The 23,012-nt window shown below is 34.9% G+C and overlaps 1 protein-coding gene across 1 annotated transcript; it reads left to right on the top strand.

The window, feature by feature from the left end:
- The first annotated feature begins 3,669 nt into the window (after positions 1-3,669).
- LOC120631764 (cilia- and flagella-associated protein 61-like) lies at positions 3,670-22,340 on the top strand. The gene is made up of 29 exons (XM_039901443.1): positions 3,670-3,730; positions 4,111-4,246; positions 4,922-5,082; positions 5,168-5,240; positions 6,211-6,494; positions 6,643-6,707; positions 7,023-7,140; positions 7,212-7,323; positions 7,438-7,508; positions 7,946-8,122; positions 8,582-8,804; positions 9,321-9,439; positions 10,458-10,610; positions 10,687-10,881; positions 11,484-11,612; positions 11,839-12,002; positions 12,818-12,972; positions 13,422-13,620; positions 15,071-15,240; positions 15,314-15,468; positions 16,114-16,264; positions 16,432-16,602; positions 17,011-17,121; positions 17,819-17,992; positions 20,586-20,765; positions 20,990-21,118; positions 21,223-21,405; positions 21,480-21,622; positions 22,070-22,340. Exons 1-29 carry the CDS (start codon positions 3,687-3,689, stop codon positions 22,338-22,340), a joined length of 4,416 nt encoding a protein of 1,471 aa, XP_039757377.1. The 5' UTR covers positions 3,670-3,686.
- The last annotated feature ends 672 nt before the right edge of the window (positions 22,341-23,012 follow it).

Below are 23,012 nucleotides of genomic sequence, written 5' to 3'. Positions count from 1 at the left end.
TATATATACACCATTATATTTGGATAATGACGATATTTAAAATATCAGTAAAAAAGTGCTCGAACATGCTAGACCATGCTCGACATTTCTAGAACAGTTCGATGCTCATTCAGCCTTCAAGAACGTGTAAAATATGTTTGCCATTCTAAATAAATTACTTAGAAGATAATAAGACAACTTCATACAAAGCGAAAATTTTGGCTAAACTGCCTGCTGGCCCGCAATTGTTTTTAATAGCGGCCACGCAATCAACAACAGCTTTAAATCAACAACTGAAATCAATACAACCAAGATTTTTATAAGAAAAAATCCAAACGTTTTTGGTTTCCGAAATTAAACGTGGCGTAGCCGCCTTTTTGGAAAATGTGTGATGGTAATGGCTTTTGTACCTTAGTAAGCCAGGGTATATACTAAAATATTCAAATCCCTTGAAAAGTTTTACATGACTCCGGCGTTGTTTGTAACCTGACTGTAGATGAAACAATTTCAACCAAAGTAGCATTGTGCGGCAAGCGTTTTACCATAACTCTACCCTTACGGTACGGGAATATTGGCTCAGAGTACGAAGCACTTCGTAGCGTGAATATAAAAAATTGTATGAGATATTAACACCTATCTACAGCGACTATAACAAAAAACTACAATTTCTTATCTTGTTGATCAATGTGTTTCGACTCTGCGTTAACATACACCGACCCATAGTTTATTATTTGCATGCTCGCAAACGTAGAGCCGTTTTCGAGTATCGAAATACTAACGGCAGGGTAAAATGGAACTTAACGTAGTTGCATAGTTCAAATCCGTGTTTCATTCTACATTCAGCGCTTTAGGTGGAATGAGAGGTGTAAAATTTGCATCTCTAGGTTGAATTACAATAGGTCTATTTTACTTTGACGTGTGTTGGGATATATGATGCCGACGGTAAACCTGGGCAACGCGAACTGTACGTGAATTGAGCTATATACATAGGGCCTTTATGTACTTAAGTAGGTATTACATTGGTTAAATAGGTATTACACCGTCAGTATTTCTTGCACATGTGATTTTATAATTTGCACACGTGGTCTTATAATTTGCACTAATGATTTAACTACAACCTAATTGGTGTAGATTCAATGATGAGAAGACGATATAATATATTTTTTATATTTTAAAATCCGTTTTTCATTGTTCTATTTCATGGCCTAATCGTTTTCTACCCACTAGTCAGTATATACTTACATATAATAATTTTGCATTAAATATGTCAATTTTCTTTGATTTTAACGTTGGTCCGAATGGAAGGCGATTTAGAAGGGCAGTGGATGGTGATAAAAGTGATATAGAATCTATTATTAATCGTAAATACTACGATTGTCTATTTGGTACGCCTGACATTGGCAGCTTGATGTGAGTATTAAACCATAACGCAAATCACGGAATAATTAACTTAAAGCTAGTGCCACTGAAAATAATTTTTAAAATGCTCAAAAATGTGGCGAAGAACACTTTATTGATGTACATTTTAGACTGAGTTTTGTAAATACTTGTTCTATTGAGAATCACATATCAAAGTTTCAGAGTGGCAATAAAAGTTTCCATGGTCACCCGAAGTAAGTTAGCTTTTCTTGGTTACTTACATATAGATCATCCATCATGGAAGTTGAGTTGATTCGATTATATCAATTTTCGTTTGTTTGAGTGTGTTAGAGTGGGTCGATTTGGTTATATTTCGGGACCAAAGACAACTTAAGCTAACTTTACCGTAAAGCTACTCAATAACGACTTCCTATGTTTATAATAAAATATTCGGGTTCGGGTTTCGGTTCACTAAGAGTCATTTCATCAGCGATTTTAGAAGCAGCAGCAACAAAGGTACTATTTATTTGCAGAGAATTATCGGCTCTATCGATTTGCATGATCAATGAAAATAAAGAAGTGATCGGTTTTATGGCACTGTCTGACCATCCTAACATTTTTGGCGTCGATCCGGCCGATTGGGAGGTGTGGTGCAGGAATATGTTTCAGTTAGTACCTAGTTGAAGCTAATAAAGCTACTAATCAACAAAATACCTCAGTGCCTGACGACCAAAGTATTCGAACAGTGCGTGTTGCCAGTACTCTGAAACGTGGTCACTAACTATGGGTCTCATAAGAAGGCTTAGGGTCACTCAGCGGGCGATCTATGCTTGGAGCATCTCGATGTGATCCAATCAGGAATGAGGACATCCGTAGAAGAACCAGTGTAAATGGCATAGCTTAAGAGTCGCGAAGCTAAAGTGACGATGGGCGGGGCACATAACTCGAACCAATAGACGTTGGGGGCCCAAGGTGTTGGAATAGTGACCTCGCGCCTTTAAACGCAGCGTTGCTTATATGAATATTCAACTTAATTTAAAGTTGATTATTAACAAGAAGAGTAAAATAACGCATTAATGAGGGCCTACCGAAAATTCATAAGAGTTTCTGTTTACCGATCTCCTTGCAAAGTCCTCTTTTTACCTAGATGAAAAAGTATAGTTGAAATCGGTTCAGTCATCACAGTCGGAACTGAACAAGTAAAATCAGTGTACCTGACATTTTGTTAAAAACCACCAAAATTACAATCTCCTCTCCATGGAATGCATGCCTCCGATCAAAGTGCAGAGTTCATAACAATAATTCAATGATGCTTTCTTAATTTTTTTCCAGAAAATTCTTTTTGTCGAGAAACACACTTTTTATTCATTTTATGTGTTGCATCGATGCGGTTACCGACATTTTTCTGGATGAAGCTTTTGTTACAGTATTTCGCAATGATGTCTATCTATTGAACATTGTTATTGTTGTACCACGAGGCTGTCCAGAAGGTATTTCCACCCCTTATTTGTTAAATTAAACATGGCTTATTGAGTCATGAGAACTCGTAATGTAAAAGACACACAAGGAAATTAGAATATCTTTTTAGGGCTGTTTTTCGTATTAACAGGAATTGTTAGCGTATTCTTTTACTAGACTCACCTGATTTTTATTACCTAAATTATAAAATTGAGACTAAATGTCCGGAATAAGTCATCAGGGCCAGCGTGGTGCACCACGGCCTAAAACCTTTGCATTCTGAGAGGAGACGCACGGGTATTCTGCGGACCGGTAATTAGTTGATGATGATCATGATAACTGTCTTACTAAAATCGATTGTTTGATTATTGAGTGCTAATTTGAAAATGTATTGTAACAACTATAAACCCCTGGTATAAAAAATATAGACTTACTAGGTACTCGTAGCACGTAGGTTAGTTTATATATTTTGACATGTATACCTAATTAATATAATAATAAGACGAAAAAGATAATACTTACTCTTATAACGGCTTAAACTGCTGAAGTGGAACAATCACAAGATTGTTCCACTTCAGCAGCAGAAGTAAGTGAAAAAATAATTACTGTTGTATTTCGAAAAATATTCACGTACGAATGAATACATGATTGAAAAAACACAGTTCTGAAACAGCGGAGGGAGTATATAATTATATATACATATACTCCCTCCGCTGTTTCAGAACTGTTGGGAGGATACATATTACCTTATACATACATAAACTTTTTAATAAAACTCCCATCCCATAGATTGGACCTCGAGATATAAAACATTTAAGAGGCGCAACACCTACAAGTTCTTTGCTAAACAGCAAGGTGAATGTGATAGCTCGCTTTATCTACGCACGGCTATGCGGAAGGATTTTTGTCCGAAATTAAAAATACGCCGTGCTGTGTAAGTTTATTTTATAGCTAATTGTAATGTCTTAATTAAGTTGAATGACACCTAGCGAAGTAAAATAATCACATAATCGACATGAAACGAACCCAGCGAGTCGCTGGATATAATCGCAGTGACTGGGTAATTCCTACAAAAGGCTTATGTCGGGAGTGGACGTCCTGTTGTTGCATTGATGATACTGCGATGTTGTAATTTGAATGGTCTTAGAATATTATACATGATACTTATTTACCTGAACCTCTCTTTTGCGTACGCATTCACTTAGAATATAACTACAGAACCGGAGTAGATATCTTCACGCAAAAAGTACTTCATGTACTGCATGCACATTATTTGAAAGAAGATGTATATTAAACAATAACTTGTATTGACAGAGAAGAAGACAACGATGATATAGTAGAAATGCTTGGCAAGAGTTGTCAGGCATTGCAAGAGTTATACGGCAACTATTATGTGAGCGAAATTATTGGACGCCATCCTGGAATGGACAGGCATATCATTGTGGCAGATGTTAGTTGAAGTCTTTGGATTAGTAGTTACCTATTAACCTTAATATTTACCTTTTTTTACATACATTTTATACCAAATCTTTACATTATATACCAAAAGCCTGTAGTTTTCTTTGTTTGGAAGGCTTTGACCGTGGCTAGTTACACTACTGACAAAGACGTGCAGCCAATCGATTTAAGCGGTCCGATACGATGTCGCATAGACACCAATTAGCGGTATGGGTTTAATATAACTGCCATATCTAAACATATCAGGTTAGCCCGCTAACATCTTAGATTGCATCATCACTTACCACCAGTATGTGGCAATGTTGCCTATTCATATTCATTTTAATACTACTCCTATTATAATGTTAAGGATTGCTTAATCTATAAAAAACTTCATAGCTTAATAATAATTTACTGAGATGGTGATAACAAAAAAAAATACCCGGCTAAGTTTTCTAAGACCAGGACGCTTTTTAAACCCCCTCATAATTCAGGTTAAAGTTGGCGAACGAAGTTATCACCATCCCTTTACAATTATGTGAACATATATGTATGAACGTTTCATAAGTGCCTGTGATAGGCCTACATGAATAAAGAATTTTTGAATTTTGAATTTGAACTTACCTTCTTGACGCGTTTTTTACGGGTAAATTCATAATTTTAGTGAGTTTTTTAATTGTTGCCATAGTACCGAGACCAGGCCGTGGGAGTGATGTGCCTTAATTCGAAAATTAACTATGAAATGCTTCAAAAGACGTACGAACTTGGCCCTTACCACGGTTTGAGAAAAGTATCCCCATTGGAAAAGGAAAATTACAAGCGATCAAATGTGCTGCTAAATACTTTTGGGTAAAATTTTTATTCCGACTTCTCTTAATAACTTTTTGCATGTTTTTGAACGTTTTCTAACTAGTTTCTACTATTTTTTGTACAGAATGCCCATAATGCTTGGTAAATGGAACCCCTACAAAGTACTATCTAAACATGACTTTACCCAACTTGGATATGTAAGTGTCATTCAAAAATTTATTTATCTGTCTGAGTGCCTAATTTGAGATTTTCTACATACCTTGATCCATCGAGTGAATGTTATTGAAGAGGCGCTATCTTTTAAATAATAAATACATTATTAAAGATCCTACGACAATACACACATCGCCATCTAGCTCCAAAGTGTAGCTTGTTACGGAGGGTAGAGGTAAGGAGAGTCATCTGTGTATATGAAAAAGTGTCGTCAAAATGTATTAAATTAGGATGGCGCCACATTTGCATCAGGGTAACTCTTAAAAGAAGCGCCAAATATAAATATTGTTAGAGTAGGCTTGAAAAATAAACAAGGAAGTATGGAGATACAAGGAAGTAAGGTTATATTTACCACAATATTTTGTACAACGTAAGTTGTTGAAATTCTCAATAATTAACTACTTTAGTCGATAATGACATTAAATTTTTTAACTCGGCATACTTCAATTCATCTACTATTGCTTCATTCATACCATACCCTGTGCATCCAACAGCGCCATTGTGGAGGATTTTTGAACTGTTATTTAGCGCAACAACTGGACACTTTTTCAACTTTTCTCCCATATTAGATGACTCTCCTTACCTCTACCCTCCATATAGCTTGTGTTATGGGTATTAAGATGGCTGGTGAATATTTTTATGAATATTATACATAAATATATAAATAAACACTCAGACACTGAAAAACACTCACGTTCATCACACGAACATTTTCCAGTTGTGGAAATCGAACCCACGTCCTTGGACTCACAGAGCAGAGTCGCTGCCCACTGCGCCAGTTGTCCGTCAATGTCGTCATCTATTATACTATATCGTCGTCATCATCGTCAATAGATGGCGCTCTTTCAATACCATATAAATCTTAATTACCCAACTTTCAAGCGATCGAATTAGTAAACGTATAGATATTGTGTATGTTCAAATCAATTTTAGTAGGTACATTTTTATCGCCAGGAGCGACAAAAGCAAAAACTTCCTCATAAACGGGCCAAAGGTTTAGCAGGCAGGGTAAATTTTGATTGCCAAGCTGATAAAAGTAGGAAGAGGTTTGACGACTTTTTTTATAAGCAAACTTCAGAAGATTATAGTGAGAAAGAGTTGATGTCGCCCTCTCCGTCAATGTTGACCAACCGATCTGTCGCCGATCTCCTTGACGGTGATCCATTCGATTACGAAATTGTTAATATCGATAAAGTTCTGCTGAGCGTGCCCGAAGTTCTGCCAAGTGAATTAATTTCGTGAGTTTCACTTTGTTGTTTGGATTTTGCTCTATTAAGTTCATTAATTATGTGACCTGATTTCGTTTCGATTCGTATTGATTCAGATGAAATTTATTTACTTGTGCACTCAACATTGTGGTTTTAATTTTTACCTTACATTTTACAGGACACACGTTAGAAATACAGGTTCTCGGGGTACCCGTGCTGGAGAGATTCAAAGTAAAAATAAAAGTAAGGGTATCTTATCTACTATTATAAACTAATTATCACGTAAGATAATGTATTGTAATCGGACGTAATTATGTGAAAAAGTTCAAATCCACAATTACATACTTCCTTTTGGTTTATTCTGTTAAGAAGAAGCCAAATATTTGTTGTATGGAACCCATAGAATGAATAATAAATAAATTAATAATGAGTCTCCTACCCATCATTAATTGATTACTGAAGGTTTTAGCAATTAATCAGCAAAACACAAGTTTGATTTGTGTGTTGGGAATCGCATAAATATATCGAATTATAGTTCTCATAATATTTCATTCGTAGAGAGATCATCAATGCTCAGAAGGGCAACATTCGAGGAAGAAGAATTTGTACCATATGCTGGTGAACCTAATGCTTTTATAATAGAATTGTTTGGCCTTCGGGAGGACGTAGACGATAGGTAAATAATTATATACCTAAATATTTTATTATATCAAATTAACTATCTAAAGTACTATGCCATTGTTTCAGACAGTCATTCCATTTGTTGGAAGTAGCTTTTGAAATGATGAAGGATTACGATTACTGCGTCATTCGGGTGCCCTGCAAGGAGAAAAGTTTTCATCTGCTGGAACATTTTTGCGTGAGTTCTAATCTACGATTTGTATGATTGGTTTTACCGTAGTTATTTATTTACTTTATCTTGAAATTATTCTTTAATACTTATGAATTACAGTTTGTTGTTTTCCCGTTTTAGTTTGTTCCGACGAAGAACAAGATAAATTCACAATACGCACTTTATATTGCCCATCGAAATTCAGTGTTAAGGTGACATCAATTTGATTTTTTTCATGCCTCGTATGATTTATGTTTTCGTCAACTATCATAGTTCTATTCTTCCGGCTGTTAGAATCGTGATATTCATTAATTTATTCACTAACAAAATATTACATACTTAGTTTATAGATTCTTCGCACCTTAAGTCTTGTCGACTTGACTAGGTAACTACTGCACATTTCTCTTAAACTGCTGCTCTTAAACAGCTTGGGTACCTACTTAAACACTAAAATTAAACAATGCAGGTATACGAGAAACCATATTGTTGGTAGACTATGTTGCAACTTATATAGTATCAAAACACACATTTTGTAATTCGTAAACGTAAGGAAATCAAATGCCATATACAGGTTGCTCAGTAGATGAGCGTATAAAGGATAAAGGATAAAGATAAGGATTTCCGATTTAAGTTATATTTTGGGTTTCAGTAAATTGCGCGTCCGTAAAGCGGAGTTGATAGACATACCCCAAATCACACAGCTCCTTAGAAACTTGGAAGGAAAGGAGACACTTTGGACGGTAGAAAATACAATTTTGAAAAAGAACAAGCTGCAGTGTTATGTTTTTCTGAGCGGCGTTAATCTTGTTGGTGTCGGTATTTTAGAGTAAGACAATGATTTATTTAATAAGTATGACAATATACTAGCATTTATTTACCCATACTTTTTGGATATTCTTTTGCTTCGCTTAGCCTCCACTATCCACGCGACCCGTTATAATTAGGCGTTCTAGACCATCAGGCCTTTTCCTTGCCACGGGACCACAAAGTGAGGGCTGTCTGAGCACATAGAATAGAGACGGGTATGGATCTTCAGCTCCTTCAGAATAGACAAGTTTGTGCGATGCGCAGTCCATGGGATACCTACAATTTTGCGCCGTCACCACATATCGAACGCATCGATATGGGAAATTTTGAAATTTATCATCATCCTAAGCTTTGATACGTCTACTGCATTGAGCCGGTTCAGAATCACGCGGTGGTATACCGATCGATCTGTCACAAAGTCAAGTCTGAACTAAATTAACAATGATATATGATAAAACTAGTTAAATGTTTTTTTCAGGCAATCAGAAAAAGTCGATTTCATTCGAGCGAAATACAATTTGGATTCTTACCGAATTAACAAATATCATTCAAGTGAATATATCAATGGAGACATATTGACGGTTAAATCAGTACTTGTGTACCCGGTATTTGAGATACACTTCAACTTTTTCGCTAGGGACATGATGAGGCTTTCCGGGGCTAATACACTTTTGTGGTTGACTGCGTATAGAAATAAATGGGTAAATCAATACATTACTTAGCTTTGGAACTGTGAGAATGGTGTGTGGATGTACTAGATATAACGATGAAGCAGCTCTTCCTGTATTGTGCGATCTTTAATACTAATAATGTCACATTATGTCGTAAAGCAAATTGGCGTAAGTAAGGAAAAAAATTTTTTTCAAAAGGAACGTGAAAACACGTGAAATGTGAAACATTAAAACGACTTTTGAAATGAAGACGACTTATCTTGTATAAAACGAAATACAGAGTTTGAGAAAATGTTATTGAATAGGCAGTTGTCAAGGTAAAGTACCTTGACAACTGCCTATTGTCTCGATATTTTGTCAAGTACAAAACTCGACGCTGATCGATTTCAACCCATTACCGCCTTCTGTGAACACGCGTAACGATATAGATATTAAATTAACGTATTTGTATGTCGACCAATGACAAGACTGATGCTCGCGTGCGCTTCTTTTGATTGGTGGATTTGATATGCATCTTGCCTTAAGATTTTTCCTTGTTAATTGTAGGTGATTCACAAAACGAACTCCTTAGCCGTTGCAATGATCCCTTTGATTCCAAGAAAATCAGAAGTAGATTGTATGCCAGTGCCTGAGCTACGAAGGATACGTGAACTTTTGAATACAGTGTAAGAACATTTAAAAACGCGGTGAAAGCATATTATCTTGCACTATAATGACGACATTTATTATACCTTGATTATGTTTATTTTTATTATCTATATGTTCATATATGTGTATGATTGAGTATATATTAGTTTATTATTTTATATTTATTTATTATATTTTTCTTATTTGTGCAATTTTGTTTATGTATTTGTATTTAGCTATTTGAATGTACGTTTATAATAATTTAACACCACCTGTCCGCTCTCTCTCATCTTGTCCTAATCCAAAGGTTGCCTGGCAGAGATCGCTACTTAGCGATAAGGCCGCCTTTTGTATTCTACTTCTGTCTTTGTATTTCTTTTGTTTTTTTTATTTTCCTAACTTCATTGTGGTGTACAAATAAAGAGTTAAATAAAATAAATAAATAAATAAATAAGAATTTTACAAGCTTTAACTGCTTAACTATTTTTACGTTTAAAATTTTATTGCACTGTTCATTATTAATTACTAGATATATCTACATATGCCAAGACGTAAGATAACTAACCTTAAAAGTGAGACGTGAGCGAACTAAAACTCTGTATGCAAGTTTGATTTTGCAATTTTTAATATTTTCGAAATGCCAACAAAAATTGTACATATTATCATACAGTAGATATCTATTTTTTATAATAATATGATCACAAAATTAAAATAAATAACTATGAAAACCGTAGTGCAAATTTGCATTTGAGGTAACATAATATATTTTCATTTCAACAAAATGTACTGATAACAAGAATTATTTAGTCAGAAATATTTGCTCTACTACTAGAAGAACTAAATAGTTTTAATAATTGTTTAAATTGTCGGCCCGAAATTAATTATCAATATAATCCTAGATCAGACAGATGGCATATTGAATTTTGTAGTACTATTAGTACTACAATAATGTGGAGGATCCACATTCTTGTAGTAAAAGATAGCAGTACTGAATTCAATCTGCCATCTAAAAATTTTCATACGCAAATAATAGAATGGTGCAAAGAAACAGAAAAGAAAACGTTCTGTTTTTTATTACCGAATGCCTTTCAGTGCATGGTTTATTAATAAAAAGCTGACTTCTGTTCCGAAAGTAAATGTTAACACCAGAATTATAGTGGTTGGCGCTTCAAGGACTGCGATGGCATTTTTGAACGCTCTGCTTTTTAGGTAAGTAAACAAACTTGCCTATTTTATTCAGATCACTGATTTTATTGCCCACATTTTCAAAATGTTTTGCTTGCAGCGATTCATGTACGTACCTTTTCTTCACTAACGTAACCCTGGTGTCGCCTTACGGCTTACCTTACGCGAGACGCAACAGGTCTCCTTCGGAGATGATGTTTCCGAAGTTTCACACGAAAACTGATGGATATTTAAAAAGCTCACCTTATACTTACTATGTGAATGTTGTTCAAGGCACCATGGTCGAGATTAACAAGTAAGTGTATACCTACTAAAAAAACCAGCGAAGTGATTTGACTTTACAAACGCAGGGTTTCGTACCAAGGTGCGATATCAAAGTAAAAAAATACGCGTCTTTTAGACACACAGTGGACTTCATTTTCATTTTTTTATTACTTATTTGTAGTTATAGCGGTCATAAATAATAGGCAATATTTCAACTTTCAATGTATTAGATACGGTTCTTAATATACAGCCCGCTGATATCGTTTAGTGTTAAGTACCTTTAAGCAACAAAACATAAAAAAAAATTCATAGGACTGTGTGATTGGCGTTCATTATTCGTTTGCTTAGTAGGAGCTCTGGAATGAGTCCTATTACATTTTTTTTTAACTTTATGGTAGTAGTTTCGAACCTATCTTCAATGATGAGCATAATTTTACGAACATAAACTAGTTGTAGACGTTTAAATAACACGGTAAATATGTAAAATTTACTAGTAAAAATGATCATTTACAGTGAGGGTTAAAAATCAAATGTCTGTCTAATAAATCAGTCCTGAAATTTGCTTTTGAAATTTCAGGGCTGATTTTGCAGTTACGAATAGTGAAAATGCTTAACAACTACATGCCCTTGTAGGCGGGATAAATATATAACATTATCAAACGGGGGCAAGTGCTGTTATGATTTACTCTTTCTATTAATTGGAAAACAGTACCAACATCCTGATTATTTGAAGCCTATTTTAGAAAGAGAAAAAGAAATGAGGTGAGTTCAACTTTATGTATAGAAATTTAGCTGCTGCTGGTGCTGTTTTGTTCTTGTCCATAAAACTCAAAAAGGAGGGTGATGGATTAAATTGAAATTTGAACATAATGTTATATTTCTATTATATTATATTTATTGTCTTTAAACACTTTTACCAACTAGGACGGAAAATTCTAACTAACATTAAATTATGAATATCGTACAGTATTTCTTCTTAAAATTCCAGGAGTGGTAATGTCCCAAAATACATGCGTCTGGATATACCCCAACAAAGTCCAGAGCCTAAAATCGACAATTGTACACCGTCTAATGTTTTCATCGTAAACACGATTACTGACGCCAATAAAGCTTTAAACATTGTAAAAAATTTGACATGTCATAATACGGAGTGTAAGTCAAAATATATTTAGGTATAAAAAAAATATTTGGTCATTTGACAGAAATCATCATCATCACTTACATTGTCAACCTATTACCGGCCCATTGCAGGCCGCATGTCTGTTCTCAGATTGAGAAGAGTTTAGGCCCCAGACCACCACGCTGGAAAAGTGCGGATTCTTAAACTTCACACCCCTTTGAAAACATTATTTCGTATAGCATTTTCTTGTATGGCTTTGTTTGCATTCTACCTTATTGTGCTGTTGTATTTGTATCTCTGTGAATTTTCTCTGTGGTGTACAATAAAAGTGTATTCATTCATTCATACATTCATTATGAAGACTCAGACGTACAGGATTCCTCACGATGTTTTCCTAAACGTAACACATATAACTCTGTCAATGAAGAGGTTAAAATATCACTCGCTTCAACGGTGAAGGAATACATCGCGAGGAAACCTAAATGCATGAGTTCTACATTATGTTTTCAAAGGTGTGTGGAGTCCACCAATCCGCACTGGGCCTGTGCCAGAGCGGATTACATTCCTGGTACAGGGCCAAATTGGTGGACTACGCCCTTAAACCTTTCTCACTGTGGCAGGAGACCAGTGTAGTGGGTCGGGAATGGGTATATTTGATGATAATGATGGTGACATTCAATAGCAAAGATGGTAGCATCTCATGTTCTAACACTCAATAGCATCAATGCAAATAGGTGTATGAGAGAATTACAAGACGTCTTCAAATTCAATTCAATCAAATCAATCAATTCAAATTATAAAAAAATAAATCGCGTTTTTCTATACCCTTCTTATATCTTTTCTTCAGATAATATCATTGTGTATGGTGCTACATTACATGCTTATTGCTGTTTAGCTACATTGATAGAGATGAAGATCCCTCAGAAAAACATCGTTTTTATTGAACCCTTTCCGCCGGAAGATCCTAAAAAGTCGCGAGTATCATTGTTTTGTAATGTTAACGTAAGTTGGCTATTTTAATATTCAGAAATCTTTACGGTAAAACCATAGGTATTGGTTATATGAATAAACTGGGACCAGAGGTCAACAATCATTATCAGTATCATCTCATTGCCGGCCAACTACAGTACACTGGTCTCTCCTCATAACGAGAAAGTCTTAGGACGTAGTTCACCACGCTGGAAACGTGCGTAGAAAGTACATTGCCGAAAATCTGTTTGGTGCAGTATAAAGATTGAAGAAATTATAAATTACACCATGCAGATTCTCCTGCTATACGCGGAGTATAGTAAATTTTCTATTAGCTTAATTTTCATAATATATCATGAATTTCCGCAAAGTAGCGCCTGCTTCTATCCACTAGTTCAAAGTTACTCGATAAGTAATTTTTAATTAACTTTTACCTTTTTTTTAATTTTTATTCATCATCTTTAATTGTATTCTTATTTCAGGTCGACAAATCCGTATGCGAAACGATAAATAACCTCGAGATTAAAGTGTATCGTTCATATTATTTCCAACGATGGCATACCGATAGTGACAACTTGGTCGTCTACATTGATTTTCTCTCTCACTTCGAATTTCTAAGACTCAAATGCTCCGTGTTCTTTTACTATGGAACTATTGGCGTTAACGAGCAGGCTTTTATTGGTATTTGCAGTTTATTGAAATAAATATACGATTAAAGTTCCTTGGGCCTCAAAAGATGCAACTTTGATTGCAACATTAGAAAATGATTAACATGCGAAGGGCCATAACTAATCCAATGTTCCGTGTTTTATTATCTTATTTAAGCCCATTAATTCCGAAATTGATTCGTCCGTCTTTCTTTCGCTCATTACTATAAATGCTCGCGTTAACACCAGATTAAAATATTTTAAATCCTTTGTCCTTAGTGACTACAAGACAATACTCCCTTTTACATTACCATCGTTCGCATATTGTGCCGCCTTTATAGTGATTTAGTATCAAGTAATCGTAATATTGACATTTTTAACAAAAAGATAAATACTTTTAAAATCAAATTATTAACCATTATTCTACGTAATTTTAGGGATTATAATTTAATTGTTTATTTTTTGTCTTATCTTTAATTTAATTTTATTTTATTATTAATTATTTTTAGACCTATCTATAGTTATAACCTGTCTTGTGTACTTAATAACAATAAATAATTAAATAAATATGGAACGATTGGTGTCAGAAATTGTCATTTTATTGGTATTAACGGACTTAAAAAATTATGTGGTTGAGCTTTTTAGTTAAGCTTAAGCCTCAATAGAGAAATAGCTTGACGCAACTTAACGCAACAATTTTGAAACTTCAGACTGAGTGACTGACTTCAGATTGAGATGAACGCGTGCATCTTGGACACGTCTAAAGAAGCTGGTTTTTGTTATGGCTTTTGCGCTTATTGCAGCCTTTGCAATTCTTGCTGCAAGTCTTCAAGCATTTATAGTCTATATAGAATATATAAGTGACACGATTTCTTTATTTTATTGTAATAATTGACGGACTAAGCTGATGACTCACTTGATGTTAACTATAAAACCAACGAATGTAAACAGAGCTTCACTTAGCAAGGCAAGCAAAGTTTTACAAAGATCAGCTGTGCATTATGCTTGGTTATTATTACTATAATATTAATTGGCACACAGATTGTGACGACTTGACGGCCGATTGGCGCAGTGGGCAGCGACCCTGCTTTCTGAGTCCAAGGCCGTGGGTTCGATTCCCACGACTGGAAAATGTTTGTGTAATGAACATGAATGTTTTTCAGTGTCTGGGCTTATATGTATATTATGTATCCTATTCATAAAAATTATCATCAGTTATCTTAGTGCCCATAACACAAGCTACGCTTACTTTGGGGCTGGATGGCGACGTATTATCGTAGTAAATTTATTTATTTATTTATTTTATAAAAACAAAATAAGTTATTACTATAAGAAAAATTGCACTAGCTATTGTATTAAATTATGGACACATTCCAGCTTCAACTCGATGAATATCTGTTCCATTTTACTCTAAGGGTACAGAACAGTTGAATATGAGCATGGCATAAAAGATTCAGCTAAAATTTAATACGTTTGTTTTCAAGCCATAAACAGAAGTGGGATGGCATACAACGATGGCATTCTTATAGACCATGAGTTCAAAACTAAAGACTCTTCGATATACGCTGCGGGACCGGCTACTAAATACAGGAGACAATATTACGCTGACAGCATGAGGCATGAGTACTTTGACGCTTATGAAATTGGCACGAAGGTATTTAATTGAATAACGTTCGTGTAATGATGTAATGATCTTATTCTATATTTCTCTTATGGTTAATTTGTAGTTGGGATATCAAATCAAAAACCAGTTGGATCCTTTGTTCAAGGAAGTCAAAAAAGAAACGCAAAACATAAAAGACACGAAACAGAGATTTAGCTCGGGCTCTTCGGAAACTATAAAAACTGAAAGCATTAATACTAAATCAGACAGTGAGTCTTCGTGAGTACCTCTTTGCAATGTGCATCTATCATAAAACAGCGATTGGCTACCATCATTAGAGGTGGTATGATATTATATTTCCAGCACTTAATCATCTCACACAAGTTTTTTAATGCATGTTTATGATACCAACCGTGTAGAAGCGCATTTTTATTAGTCGTCAAACATTGCTGATTGGTGGAATGAACCACAGAAAATACGGGGACAACCCCGCGCCGCCACTGGTCCAGCGACCATTCAAATCCATCAGACCATAATTACATAGCCATGCTGTTTACAAATCTCTTTCAAAACGAATTAGTTCGTTATAAGATCCATATATGGAACACACTTCGTATTTTCTGACACTGAATACAAATTGAGAACCTTTAACCTTTAAGATTGGATGAGCAGTGGCGTCCAATGAGTTATTTACCAGGATATGCATACAGCAGGAAGATTGCATCAAATGGCAAAAATTCTCCTACCATACGAGTTACATATCAATTTTAGAGTAGGGAGTGCTTTTGTGCATGTATGAAGTGCACGCCACTGTTGATAATCATATGTAAGGTATTCTTTCCATAATCATTGTCAAGCAAAGTTGCGTAACTACCATCCTAATACTATATTGAATAGTAAAAGATTTTTTGTCTTATTTGGCAGTGTACCATTGGACCAAGATTTTCCTAAAATACCAGTTTTCAAAAAACCGCATGTATCTTGCTGCACGCTTCCTGGTGGATTACATTATTTGGAAGTGCGCTCTCCAGGCAAGAAGATCCCCCATCAATATGTTCAGTCATTGAAATATAATGTCAGTGAGTGCACATACCAACTAAAATAATACGCACATACCAACTTAGATAATTATCTCTACCCGTTACTCGATTATTTTATATAGAAATGGATCAGGTGATAGGTAGACATAGCTCTCTCGGGGCGCTTATGCTACACAGGTTTCAACTCTGTTAGTTCTTTCAGGGTATCGTGCTGGAAACGTTCAAAGGTGGATATTTTAAACTACACCTGACCAATGAACTTATCGTCGATGGCATAACTTGTCTGACACCAGAGAACTACTCTTTGGAGAACTTCAAAAATCTCTATGGTCTTTCAGCGACAGTGCTTAACAACGTTTTTATACGATATACGGTGAGTACGATAAGAAAGTATATCTCTCTTACCTTTTGAAAATTCTAATAATAACACAAGCAGGGTCTGAAAAAATTTTAGCTTTTTGCTTTATGTCATCGCCTAGCTTTACTGTGTCTAGTGTGATTTTTTCTATTGTTTATTTCGTAATTTTGATTTTACTGGTTTTAATAAATTACTTGCTCTTAGCGTTCATCATGTTTTAAGTTAAACGACGTCATTAAAGATATAATAATGATAACACCTAAAATAAAATAATACCTACTCATAGAAACATACTTTGATAGATATAACATATTTTGATTCTGAATACATAATTTATAGTGCCTCAAAATGTCTTTGGTGGCATCTTTAAAATCTAGGAAGACAGGTTTGAATATTAAGGTTCATAAAGTTATTTATTTTAAGGCAAAGAAGATAGATGACTTTTATGCCTTTTTCCGAGCGCCTTGGGCCTGTTTCCTATACCACGATCAGACTGATGAACTATTCGCGATGGTGAAAGAACTGCTACCAAAGGTAAATACATTATCAATATGCTGGCTATACGCGGATTAGTAGACATTTCTTTGAGAACATATTCGAATATTATACTACGTGTAAATGTAAACCGAAATATTATTTCACAGGCTTTAGAGGTAATTTATTTACTGTCTCTGAGACTTATCTGTAAAAGCGAAGCGCTAATAGTTTTTGAGTACTGCAATATTTTTTACTGAAAGAAATCACATACAGCCCGTACATCATATTCAACAAGTATTAGGTACGTGTCGTTTAGCATAGGTTACTATGCGCGTGTCGGACTTAGTATAGGGTTGTTATTTCTAGTAGCCATTGAATATTTTAAATTAGTTTGTAGGAAAAAATAATTGATTTATAAAAAATACTATCTATTATGAGGAAATTTAGATCTATTTAAGGGACTTACTTCCACCGCTTAAAGCAGTATTATTTTGATGATTAAGTTGTCCTTATTTTAGGACAAGTAATACGATGATGATAAAAGTGTATTATAAGGTTTTCCTATTACAGATAGCCGTTTACGAAAAAATCTTGGTAACTGCCAAGCAATTCTAAACATGAAAAATTCTACAATAAAAGACCTAAAATATCCTATTTGATACACATATCAATATTAGATTCATACGGTTGAAGTGTTTTTCTTAGGATTATAGTTATACCCTGATGTAGCAATGAAGCCATTATTACTTTTCAGTCGTTTAAATGCCACACGAAGCTAAAGATTCGTTCGTCGTTCGAGAAAACACCATACGTGGAAGCCATCACTGACTACGTCATAGAATGGCTCTCTGAAAATGATGTTCTTTTGCCTATGTATATACAACCTTTTCAAACGAGCTATTATGACCACGATTTGGAGCACAATCCAGCGTTTAGAAATAGAAAAAGCACAATTGTAAAAATGATGACGAAGATATTTTAGCATTATTAAAGTTTTTGTTTCTTATTACCAGAGTTTTATTTGTTTGTAGTTATAGTTACAAGGTCCTTGGAATCGGGTATTTAAATTTATTTTGGGGTAGAAGTATCCTACATGTTACCTACTTCAGCGGTGCTAGCACTAAATTATATCCCCCGATTATATCCCCAGAAAAGGGATATAATTAACGTGTCCACCTGCTAAATCACGGATACATAGAATAGGAGAAGTTTATCCCCGTTTATCAATACACATATATTATTTGGATATTATTTCCACTTGTGCGCCAGTGCTTTGAGTGTTGAGAAAGCTGTGGGAGAAGGTAAATTTTTATCCTTTCCCCGGGGAGATAATTGTCTCCTGCCCATGCTAGCCGTGTTGGACATTGAATGAGTATGAAATATCTTAACGATAAAACTACTTAACGAATATATTTAAAAGACAATTTGATCTAAAATTTGACTAATTATTTCCTTAATTAATTTCATTTTTTTTTTTTTTTTTTCGAATGTGTTTGAATCCTATTCGTTAGAATCAGAAAAGATTTGCACACTGTCGTTGACAGTAGATTGTGTAGTAAATTATTACTATTATTATCATGCGCCATTTCAATTCAGGAACTAACATTTATAATCGTAAACAAGGAAACAAGGTATAACTAAGACAATTTTCCAATTAAATGGAAAGCGAAAATGTTAACTAACTTAAATTTTTCGCTGTAAGTACTTAGTAAAATTTTCGAATTAAAACCTACTTTGAAGGACACTGTAAGAACTCAGCCGAACACGATAAGTAGATAATATAAAAAATGATTACAAAGGATTAGACATCTGAGGAAGAGACAGTGTTATTTGTTGAGGAATAGACAATTTGATATCAATACATTATACTATTTTGACGCAAATCGATTATATTATATTTTTTTATAAACTGCTTAGTTGCAACTACTGTGAAATTAAGGAGCATTGTGATGACGGAATCCAAGCCGTGCAAGCCACTTATCCTGAATGAGTTGCTGCTACAAAATGTGAACACTTGGGGCAATGTGCAGTACAATATACCCTTGCGGGTGTCCAACAATGAAACGAGGACAGGTACCAGCATCGCACACCGGTATATACCTGCAATACCGCATAGCTTAGACTGTGTATGTAAATTTTATCTTCCCATTCCTGCCTAAAACACTTTTGGAATTCGAGTCCATTGTAAAGCTTAACTTTGTTAGGTTTTACTAGATATCCTTGATTCTAAATTGCTTATTCAAATTCAAATTCAAAATGTATTTATTCATGTAGGCCTATCACAGGCACTTATGAAGCGTTCATACATAAATGTTTACATAATTGTAAGGCGATGGTGATAAATTCGTTCGCCAACTTAAACCTAAAGCTGCGTGGGTTCCAAACGCTCCTGGTCTAAGAAGAGCCCACAACAAACTTTTTTTTGTTATCACCATCTCACAGTAAATTTATATTCAGCTATGAAGCTAGAGCAATTCACACCCAAAAAAGCTTAAGTAATCCTTAATATTGTAATAGGGTTTTTCTGCAAGCTTACGTTTTATGTAAACTTTGACTTATTGAGAGGAAATTAATTAAGAAATATTGATTTTGATAATCCCTCATTAATCAATCAATAGCCATAGATACTCTAATAGTCCATTGCTGGACTAAAGGCCTCTGCCAATGGGAGAGTTTGTCCATGGCCACGCTCGGCAGACGGGTTTGTGATTGCAGTAGATGGTAGTACTAATATGTACGACACCCGCGGGGAAAGGAAGGTGTGGTACACTGATTTGCCGTCACCAGACGACTAAAGCCTTGTACTAATTAATTTAATGTATAATTGCGGGGATTAGGACAACATATTTTTTTCAGCCACTTGTGCCGGAGGTTAACACGGCACTACTTATTCATTTATTTCCTAACTTGCATCGTAACTTTATAATTTTTAATATAAATAAAAAATATAATATAAATATACTACGACAATACACACATCGCAATCTAGCCCCAAAGTAAGCGTAGCTTGTGTTATGGGTACTAAGATAGCTGTTGAATATTTTAATGGATACATAAATACTCATAATATACAGATAAACAACCAGACACCGAAAAACACCGAAAAACAATCATGTTCATCACACAAACATTTTCCAGTTGTGGGAATCGAACCCACGGCCAAGGACTCAGAAAGCAGGGTCGCTGCCCACTGCCACTGTCGGCTGTCATTTTTGTTCGTGTTTTACCTACATTTGGAAGAATCTTGTCGGTTCCGATAATTTTTGTATGCATTTTAAATTCATAAAATTGATAACTCCTTCCATTATAGGTAATAACACTAATACTTAGAAATTATAAAATGATGTCAAAGCAATGTGTCATCTGAATGTAATATGGACCTTTGGAAAAGTAGATCGAAACTGCGATCTTCGAAAATTTGTTTATGCTAATTTAATAAACTACACCGTAATATTTTCATTAAACCTAACTTACATAAATCATCTTCTATCTGCCACATATTGCTGAATATTCCTTTATAGAAAATTGACGATCCTTTTCCTGAACGCGTAACGGGAAGAGACATGGTGGTAGAACAGGAAACATACAAAACCACTAATGGAGAGTACTGCGTGAAGCCGAATCCCAATAAAGCGATGGAGAGATCCGACTGCGCTATCAATTGTCGAAGGGTCATCTTTATGACTGGTGTTGAAAAACGTGTAAGTACAATTTTTGCGCTTCAAGAAATCCTGAATTTTTGAATGTTTTATTCAACCATCACACCAACAATAACCTAATTTTTAGAATTTTTTTCTGTCTGTGCCATTACAATAATAGGTGTATCTGTATGTGTGTGAACGTGCTTGCGTGCACACACATACACATAAGAATGTCTTAATAAGAAATAATTATAATTTTATTTTTATAACACGATTTTTTTTAGCTACAAGGAAAAAGTGTAGTTCAGCCAGTGATGTTATCGGAGATGAAAGACAATTTTAGAGGAGTTAATCCTCCAACAGCGCCTCCTGATTTTATAGTGAAACCACCTGATCCCCAATATATTTATGATGTAAGTTTTTGATGCTGTTTTATGATATATTCAACTACACTGTTGTAAAATCTTAAAGTACAGGTATCTGCATAATTATTGTGTTGTGTTTTATCTTTGTTTAGGTTGTAGCTGCAGGCAGGAATGAGTCGTCAGCAATTTCCGATAGTGCAGGTGGATTCCGTAAGCTTCTTGATCCTTACGTATCGACTTATAGAACGTACCATAAGCCCTTTACTATTGAGGAGCAGTTTGGCGTTGCCGCTAAGGATCAGATAACTTTCTATTCTGAATTTAATGTGCCTAAGGTAAAAAAAAACTTGTTAATTTGTACTGAATTTAGATTTGGATTTATAAACGCGTTAACCCTTGGGAATTTTAGGTGCGAGGTTTTGGGCCACGACACAAAGAGATATGGATGCCTTTAACAGCAAAAGTACATAGAGGTGTTTATGATAGAATCCATGTTAAGAAGGAGTACAAGGAAGTAGCAGCTTGCCATAATCCAGTCAATAATATAAAGGGGTAGGTTTTATCATAATAGTTTATAACTCCGATGTAGAAGATAGCCGGTGTGGATATACCAGAACCTTAGAATTGTTCAGAATAGTAAGGTCTTACAATAATTGTTTTAGACAGATTTTTATAGAGTTTGCAATTTAAAAAGATTCGTTCTACAAATAAAATTGAAAGACTTACGCGGTAGTGGATATGACGTTAGTTGAAGCAAAAACTATGTTAAGAGACACCCCACTAGACTATGTTAACCCCACAGGTTTCCCAAGTCAATCTTGACATCTTGTTACCACTAATCATGTATAACTTGACGAAGATGAAATGGTCTGACCTGCCTTCCCCGGTTAGGTTTAATTTATTTAGGTAACTTATGCCTAAATAGTTAAGGTCTCAAATGGACCTTATCTATTTATAAGTTACCAAAAACCGTCTATAAGTAAAACATGATCTTAACAGGGTCTTTGAATCCGAAACGAAAAAGAAATACAAGATACCTTACGCATCATCTTCTCTTGCAACCTGGAATCATGGAGAGATGTTCGACCTGGCCCCGTATCCACCTAACCCTTACCAGACCAACATAGCACCGTTTATGTACTGCAGTGATTACTGTCACATTGCCCAGGGTACACCACCGTACACGGTCATCGATCAACTCAAACACAACTTAAAGCCACGTCAAAAATGTGTTGATAGGTTTATAGTGTCAAGAGATTTTGCTCCGTAGCCTGATTTTTGTTTATGAATAAACAAATTTTTATTACATCGAATTGACTTTTAATTCCACCTCTACCAGAGTTCTTAGCATTATGTTCGCCTTGCATACATTGTTCTCCTTGTTTTTGTGAAATTAAGCCATTTAAACTGCAGAATTCAGCAGTTGCAATAAAGCTCATTTTCCAAGCTCAGCTCGAAACTGCTCGGAATTTTGAAGTAAAAAAAAACGTCGTTATTTAGTGCTGAAATATGCTTTTATTAAATTCTGTCAATTTAAATAATTTTGTTTTAAATTGTAGGTGAAATTACCTGTAAGTTAGACAAAATTAAATTAACTTTTTTACATGTATGACAAGTGAAGGGAGAAAAGTTATAGCAAAACTTACGTGACAAATCTTTTGATTAAACTGATTTCACGATCGACCGCATGAAAGTTAACGCACATGTTGTTATTCATTTAGTGCCTTCAAGTAATACCTTTGATGTCTGATTTTGTGCTTCTACCCTGATAATTTTAAAAGTAGGTACCTAATAAACTAACTAACTTATTTCAATAACAAAAATGGTGTCAAAAGCTTGGTCCAGGGGCCCAAGGAGTTTAATTAAATTTATTTAACATAAAAAGCCAGTTGTAACAGATGAACCTAGCACGTTGCATGCGCAAAGTTACTACCTATATGAG

The sequence above is a fragment of the Pararge aegeria genome, chromosome 18 (genome assembly GCF_905163445.1).
Source record: "Pararge aegeria chromosome 18, ilParAegt1.1, whole genome shotgun sequence".
In the NCBI taxonomy this organism is placed as follows: Eukaryota; Metazoa; Arthropoda; class Insecta; order Lepidoptera; family Nymphalidae; genus Pararge; species Pararge aegeria.
The sequence above is the reverse complement of the archived record's forward strand: the minus strand, read 5'-3'. Positions and strand labels throughout refer to the sequence as shown.

What these genes read in the sequence shown, in the direction of transcription:
- LOC120631764 (XM_039901443.1), top strand. Translation starts at nt 3,687, where the DNA reads ATGCGGAAGGATTTTTGTCCGAAATTAAAAATACGCCGTGCTGT. An exon ending in CTGCGTATAGAAATAAATGG is followed by an intron (nt 8,805 to 9,320) that starts GTAAATCAATAC and finishes TGTTAATTGTAG; the next exon opens with GTGATTCACAAAACGAACTC. An exon ending in TTGAACGCTCTGCTTTTTAG is followed by an intron (nt 10,611 to 10,686) that starts GTAAGTAAACAA and finishes TTTTGCTTGCAG; the next exon opens with CGATTCATGTACGTACCTTT.